This window comes from Antrostomus carolinensis, unplaced genomic scaffold (genome assembly GCF_000700745.2).
Source record: "Antrostomus carolinensis isolate BGI_N321 unplaced genomic scaffold, ASM70074v2 scaffold7669, whole genome shotgun sequence".
Taxonomy (NCBI): Eukaryota; Metazoa; Chordata; class Aves; order Caprimulgiformes; family Caprimulgidae; genus Antrostomus; species Antrostomus carolinensis.
The window spans coordinates 61,175-68,966 of record NW_010340578.1 but is presented as its reverse complement, the minus strand read 5'-3'; the positions used below and the strand labels follow the sequence as shown (position 1 = coordinate 68,966).

The 7,792-nt window shown below is 40.9% G+C and overlaps 1 protein-coding gene across 1 annotated transcript in view; it reads left to right on the top strand.

Annotated features, from left to right (window-relative positions):
- Positions 1-6,385: 6,385 nt before the first annotated feature.
- DAP (death associated protein) overlaps positions 6,386-7,792 on the top strand; it is a 44,766-nt gene continuing 43,359 nt past the window's right edge. The window contains exon 1 of the mRNA XM_010176184.2: positions 6,386-6,474. Coding sequence (XP_010174486.2) covers positions 6,392-6,474 — 83 coding nt within the window. The 5' untranslated portion in view covers positions 6,386-6,391. The remainder of the gene's footprint in view (positions 6,475-7,792) is intronic.

The window sequence follows — 7,792 nt, the reverse complement described above, 5'->3', positions numbered from 1 at the left end:
ATCCTCATAGGGTTTGTGCTCTTTGGCATCTCCAGCCTCTGACCCGGGGGACGGGTAGCGTTGCCTTGGTGGGCTCTGCTCCGTGAGGGCATCCCGCCCTCGAAAGGCGGTGGAGGCCCAAGAAGCCACCGCCTGGAACTGGTGCAGGTGGGAAGGGGCCAGGAGCAGTCTCGGCCGCATCTCAGCCTGCGTGACTGTTGGCCACGGAGCCCAGGCGGGGTGTGAACAAACGAACTGCAGGTTAATAGCGCTCTCTGCATCCGTTTTGCCTGTGGGCATTGTGGTGAGTGCTAGAGCTGGCTGTGCACTCCGAGCTTTAATTCTGGAGGCCGGCGGGGTAGGAAACAAGGAAGGCTGGGGCTCCGGCACCTTCCTCCCACTGCTGCGCTGGGTGCCGGTGGGCAAGCAGGGCTGGGGATGGTCGGGGCGGGAGCTGCATTTCACCTTCGGCGCGGCACTGGTCTGCCACCATCCATTTGACGACAGCACCTCGCAGTATCCAAGTTGTCTTGTTCCTTCACGTACTGCTAGTTCTTCTTTATTAGAGTTTCCTTTAAAAAAGGGAACTTTAGTCCCCGCACCAGCAGATTTTCATATGTCTTCCTGTGTTTCCTGATGGAATAGCTGGGGTTTTTTTAAATGTTTCAGTCAAATAATGCTGAAATTCTTAATTCATAGGGTGGTTAGCTTTATATTCAAATCGATTGATGAGATTTAAAGCTAAACTTGAAAACAATTTTTGAACCCTAATTGAATTCTACTCTTTTTATAATGAGGACTTGAAATTCCTTTAAATCAATAATAGAATTGAGAAATAATGGCTTTGCTTTGCATGGCAAATACAGTTAAGCAGTACAGTTAAGCCGATCTTTTGGCTGAGCAGAGTTGTCCCAGTTCTGTAGCCTCCCTTGTCATGGCATTAGCTCTTACCTGACCTCCTGGTGAGCTGCTTCAGGGAACCAAACCAAAGCACCTTTCCCAATGTCAACACCTTTTGCTGCTGTAGCTCCTTGAGCTGGCTCGCCTGGAGGTCAGGCAAACATCAGCTTCAGTGTGAAGAGATGGTTAAGACCTCAGGTTAGTTTAACTGTGTCTTCCTACTGCACCATTGATGGAAAGGGATGAAAGGATAGATGGTGGAGATTTTCATTTAGATACTTTGTAACTGTATTTTCTGATGATGTTGTGTGTTTGAGAGTTTTGCTGCAAAACATATCGTTTGAAACAGGTGGAATTTCTTTAAAGACATGGAGTGAGCCTCCCTAGGCCACATGAGAAACCAGTGATACACAGTGCAGAAGCACAACTGGAGTACAGTACAGCTTTCCCTTTCTGTCAGAGCATTTCTGTATTATTATTTCTTTTTTCTTTGTCAAACATGCCTCCACATACGAAGTGAAGAACTTTTTCAGCTGTGTGCCTTTTAAAATCATTAGCATCCCTGAGGAGTTTTTTGTGAGTATGGACCAATTTAGCTTTGGAAGGAAGGCGATCACCAGGTCTGTCTTTGAGGCCAGAAAAAAACTAATGCTTTACAATATCTTCAGGTCATTTCTGGAAGAAGAGGGCTCTGAGCTGGTTGGCAGAGGAAAGTGGCCCTGTGGTCTTTTAACACTTGGAAAACCCACAATAAATGTGCTGACTAGCAACAGTTTATGTTTGTAATCCTGTACCTCAAGTCAGTTTAGATCCTTGAATAGTAATATAATGCAATAGGGCAGTTTGCAAACACATTTTAATAAAATTAAAGTAAAAAATTCTTACAAAATACCTAAAAGATGACTACATAAATACAGATGGAATTGTGTTCATAAAGAACAAGGCAAGTTCCTAGCGGGGCAAAAATGTGAACAGAGGATCTTTTTTGACTAATGGCTTAAAACCTCTGGTTTTTTTTTGCATATGGTTATGTAAAGAGCCCTGCCTCTAATTGTTGATGTGTCTTACCCCACTGAGTATGAATTAGACATGTAAAAGTTAGGAAGGATTTGGATCATCAAATTAAAGCAGAATTGACAAGTCCATTGTTTTTCATATGCGCTGTTAGCCCTCACTTACTGACTGCGTGCAGTCTGTTAGCTTCCTCTCTGCATTCATCTTTCACATAGGGCTATAAAAAAAAGACAAGAAAAGCACTTGAAAAGACAAAAGATAATGAAATGGAAGGAAACCTCAAGACCTCAGGCCGGTAACAGGGTGCATGAAGTGACTTTGAACTCCCTTCTGAAACTTTAGAGGGCCCCAACTTAAGCTTTATTAAATATCCATCTGTCAGTGAGATCAATGCATCTATAATACATTGCTGAGTAGGTTTGTACAGCTTGCAGTCCCTCTGAAGAGATCTGCATAATTATGCTTTTAGCTGTTCATTTCTTCTAGTAGATACTGTGGAGGAATAAAGCAAGGTGGTTGTGTTAATAGTTTATTTGTGAAGCTTTACAATAGGTTAATGAAAATGGTTATGTACTTTTTCTGACTTTAAAAAAATATAGCTGTGAGCCAGATTTCTGTGAAATTAAGGTGTAGAATAACTCTTACTTCAGTTCTTGTTTTGTCAGACACTATTGCATGCTCCCTTGAGCTTGCAGAACAGCATATTTTGCATTTCCCTCGGTCCTGGCTTTTCATACATATTATTGATGTAATGGAATCTGTTATTGCTCAGTACATAAGAACTAAATTTTGTGTTAATATGAAGGAAAATGGAAGCTTCTAAAGCTCTTGGTTATACTCTGGGTTTCTAAGTTCCTGTCAGGTTGCTGTGACCAGCAGGCGATGTGGGTTGTGCTGGGAGGTTTCCCCAGGAAGGACTGTCTCAGGTCTGCACCTGAGCAAGCTGGGGCCAGAGCCGTCACTGAGCTTCTCTAGGTGTTCAGTGCCTGCTGTAGCTCAGTGGGGTTTATTTCAGAATTCAGTCTCAGGAACTGGGAGCAGTCTGAAAGAAGCACGGCAGTGGGGAAGAAAAGAAAAGGTAAAGGTAAAAAAGGTAAATAGACTCGAGAATGTTTACTGATTCCAGATTGTCTTGAGTGGTAAATGATTAACACGGTTGTTTAATATATTTCCAAAAGGAGTCGTCATGCCCTTAAGAGAAATGCAGGCTGGCATTCACAGGACAAACAAACCAGTCCCCTCTGCCTCTTGAGGAGCAGAACATGACAGATAATAATTAAAATCCAAAACTTGTCTCTTAGCCAGCAGTGGGGCATATAGGCTTGTGCTGTTGCTCTTCTTGGAGCATGCTGGCAGATGATCCCCTCTTTATTTCACACTTTAGAGGCGGGTCCACCACAGGGAGCTGGCCCCGGTCCCTTCCTGCCTTAGGACAGGTCCTACCTGGCCTCTCCTGAGCAGCTGCAGCCCCAGCTCCCTCGTCAGGGCTGGAACTGCTTTCTTCCTAATCCCAACACCATGTCGTTGACACTGTCCTTTTCTGGGCACTGGTTTGGCAGCTTTCTGGAAGGTGGTTTATCAGTTACTTAAATCCTCTCTCTGCTTTGTGCAAGATTTACTATAGGAATATCTGAGCTCTTACTCTTTTAAGGATGACTTTGAAGTGACAAAATCACCGTAGTAAGCATCTGTCAAATTATCTAATAAATGCTAGGCAAGAAAGAAATAGATGAAGCTTTGTAAGTCCCAAGAAAATCTCACAAATGGGGTGTGTTTTTCTTTGGCTTGGTGGATGTAATCATTGTTTCTTCTCTCTGTTTAAGCCTGAGGTAGTGTAGCTTGGTTGAAACCTGTTGAAAAGGAAGGTGAATTATGTTGCAAGGGTATTTCTCTTCTTAAGATAAATCGCTTGAAACGAGATTGAGTATGAGCATGCTGTGTCATGGGTGGCTCAGATGCACCTCAGCTATAGCTACAGGATGCTGATGTAATTATTTCACTTTTGGTCTCGGAAATACACATTATTACTGCAGTTGTTTGCTGGATTCTTTTTTTGTGTTTCACAGATCTGCACTGTAACCCTGGATTACTAAAGAGTATCAATTATGCACCAATGCACTTATATCTGTCTCTACTATGCCTGTTGATATTAGTGAAAAAAATCAGATTATTAAAATAATATATTAAGTTACTGCATTGGTCAGTCACTATTATGCCTTTTAATTGGTAATTTGCTTTTAATCCCTGTTAATTCTACATACAGAGAAATCTGAACGTGTTAGCTGCATATCTTTACCAGTGTCAGACAAAAAGAAAACAAGTGACTGGTGGCCAGTATGAGAGGAAAGAGATTTTAGAGCACCTAAATTAGCACTAAATCTTCAAGTATTGTTTTTTTTAGTTTTTTATTAGATGGAAGAACATGGACGTGTGGGTGTATTGTCCAGAAATGCTGTTTGTAACCTGACAGATGTTGCTGTGGAGACAGCATCCACAAAAAGTAATGTGAAAGGAAACTGAAAAGAACTGATTGTGCAATGATGTTAAATTTATAATTTAATGTAAATAAAAGATACCAATCACTTTGATTAACTGAGATGTTAGAAGAAAACAGCATTTGACAGAACTCAAGAGTGTTTGCTTTTGCAAAGAAACTTAAATTTCTAAGGAGTTTGCAGCAAGGAAAATTAATAGGAATTTTAATTTTTGGTTCATTTTTAAAACTAAGTTTCTTTTTTGCTTAACCTTTCTATCTTTCCTTGTCCCATGTGAAATATTTCTCACTGATTTAAGTATTATAAGTTTTAGGCTGGAGAGAGGACACAAAATGGTTAGTGTTTTGTGTTGTGGTTTGTTGGGTTTTTCTTAATGCATGATAAGGGGACACAGTTTTGATAGATTTTAAAAGATATGTATTTATTTTTGTCTGTTGATCCCCTGTCTTTATTTGGTGTCCTTTACTGAATCAGAAGTTTATACTGGAACAGGCTGCCCAGGGAGGTTGTGGAGTCTCCTTCTCTGGAGACGTTCAAAACCCACCTGGACACCTTCCTGTGTGATCTCATCTAGGTGTTCCTGCTCCGGCAGGGGGATTGGACTAGATGATCTTTCAAGGTCCCTTCTAATCCCCAATATTCTGTGATTCTGTGATTTCAAATATCACACAAAGCTCAAAATCCGTTTTAAAAATCGCAGGGCCAAAGAGCTGTCCCTTTCTCCTAGGGCAGGTCACTTTCTCTATACTGCCTGCCTTCACCCAGGCTGTAAAATTTATGCACGGGAGTGTCCTTTCCATCACTGTCCTCGTTAAGAATTGAGACTAAACCTGTTTCTGGGTTTCAGGGCTGAGCACTGAACTGCTGTGAGGTGCCGTGGTCCCTGTGGCTGTGCACCGGAGGGCTGTCAGAGGCGCCGCTCCCTCCCAGTGCTGCGCTGGCATCCTGCTTGCTCCGGCGGTGACGCCTCTGCCGAGGCTGGCCACGAACTGACAGCGTCACAGCAATGTGAAACATCAACCAGCGTGTCTGTAGCTGGTTTTATTGACTCCTGACCACCATCGTGGTGTTCTGATGTGGTTGTTGATGGCAATGTAACCCATCCAATTAGCTAACGAGATGCATCGTCTTATCCTGTGCTGTCCTGTAAGAGCGTATAGCAGTGGTTAAAACAAACAAACAAAAAAAGTACAATAATAAAACAGAAAGCAGATCAAGAGCAGCCTGCCTGTTGCTGTGCTTTGTAGCTGCAGTGTTAGCCCTGGCTTGGTTCCTATTTTATATTTCTACTTTGGAGGGGATAAATTATGAACATAAGTGGATTTACTTTCACTTCTTGTTTTGTGTTTCAAATGGATGCTTTCATGTTTGCGTCATTTCTAAAACTAAATCATGACAAGGACTTGAAATGTGGTAAAAGCTATGTTTTGCAAAACAGAAAACTCTGTTCTGAATGCAAGTTACCAGTCCTCCTAAACTTTGCTTTTTATTACACTATTTGTGAATTACTTCTTTGCATAAATACTAAACTTTGCATAAATTGTAACTGTAGTTTTTAGCTTGAAATGACAAGTAAGGTTCTTCAGTCCTTCTTGTTTTATGGGAGTATTTAAGGCCATATTTGTGACCTTTTGGATGGTATTAAGCAAGCCATCGCTTCTGTTTCTTCTTCTGACTGCTGCAAGTTAGTAGGGATTGAGAAAGTGTGAAAATAGGGTTGAGTTTTCTAAAATGGTATTGCAAGCAGGTGGTAAAAAGAGCTGCAGCTTCTCAGTGAGCGAAGATGGCATGATGTGAAAGAAAATGGCAGATGCAGTCCTGAAGTAGCTGTTCCTCAGGCCTGCCACTTTTAAACACTTGGGCCTCTTTTTCAAACTGTGATTACTATTAAGCCACCCTGCAAAATATTAAGGGGTGAGCGGGGAGGTTCATCCTTAAAACATTCTTCACTTTTACTGATGTGTTGTGTCTCTCTAATTTTCATTCCAGTGAAAGCTGGTGGGATGCGGATTGTGCAGAAACACCCACACAATTCTGATGCCAAAGAAGAAAAAGATAAGGATGACCAAGACTGGGAAACCAGCAGGTGAGCCCTTTGAGTTGGTGCATGTGCTACAGGCACAGTCCATGACCTTGAACCTTATCACCAGTTTGTTTTCCTTGGCGGACAGCAAACCAAAGATACAGTTGCTTTTGTGTCATAAAATTGATTTAAAGTGGTAGCAAGTTACATGCTCCTTTAAGAGAACTGGAGAATTTGTGAATTTTTACTTTGCTGAGCCTCCTTTAAATGATCCTGTGAGGTAAGAGAAGGTTGGAGAAAAAAGTACAGTTAAAGTAAAACATCAGCATTCTTAAAATCTCTGAACATTGTTTCAGACTGTGCAGAAACATAGAGGCTAGGCACATTTGGACACAAGCATTAGGCTGTCAATCTGTGTATAAGGTGGTCTTGCTATGTGCTGGATGATTCCTTCTACCCTTTGGCCCATATGCCTTTCTCTGTGAGGTACTTGACAATATGGTGCTTTTAAATAAAAGACAAGTAAAAGAAATGCTATTAATATTTTCTGCTTTTATTTTAGGTGAGAATCTAGCAGGTTTAGTGGTGGAGGATACCAAGACAGATGACAGTTACTTAGCAGTTTTAAACTAGATTTATCAGGTAACTGTAGAAAGGAAAGCAGGGATGTTTGATAGGCTGTTGCTCTATTTCTGTTTATATAAAAGCCCCCTGGTTTTGTGCTGCTTTCCTTGGCTAGCTGTTTTTCTTTGTATCCAAGACAATATTTACCTGAAATCTTTATGTACTTGCTTACTGCATGGTTTGTCCTTGCTATTTGCTCAAGGCAAAAAAAACCAGAGAGCCCTTCTTGTGCTTTGGTAAGTAGAATGACTTATATGATGTTTATTTTACATATAAAACAGTGGTAATAAATAAGCATTGTGAAAACATCTGTATAAATAAGAACAAATGTGTTTATTTACTAAATCACATCTTGAATAGGAAACATGTTTATGAGAAGGGAAAAGTAATTTTAATTATCTATTCAAATGAATGGCAGGAAGACGAAACTTCATGTCATTTCTTCATTAACCAAGTTGGTCATCTTGTATTTCTGTTAAGTGGCACATAAGTTGGAACAGAGTCTATGCTGCAGTCAAGTTTTGTCCAAAGGAATGAATCACATCTTGTGGTTAATTTAAACTTTGCTTGCAGATACATCCTTTTATTTAAGATGTGTTATATACCTGCTTATTCTTACATTTCCTTGGCATGCCAACCTTATGGTGAGAGTGTCTCATTAGGATCCAAATGAGAAGACTTCTTACAGCTGTTCACAGATCTAAACCTCTGTTACCATATAGCTATCATCTGCTTTATTCCTTTCTTCAAACAAGAT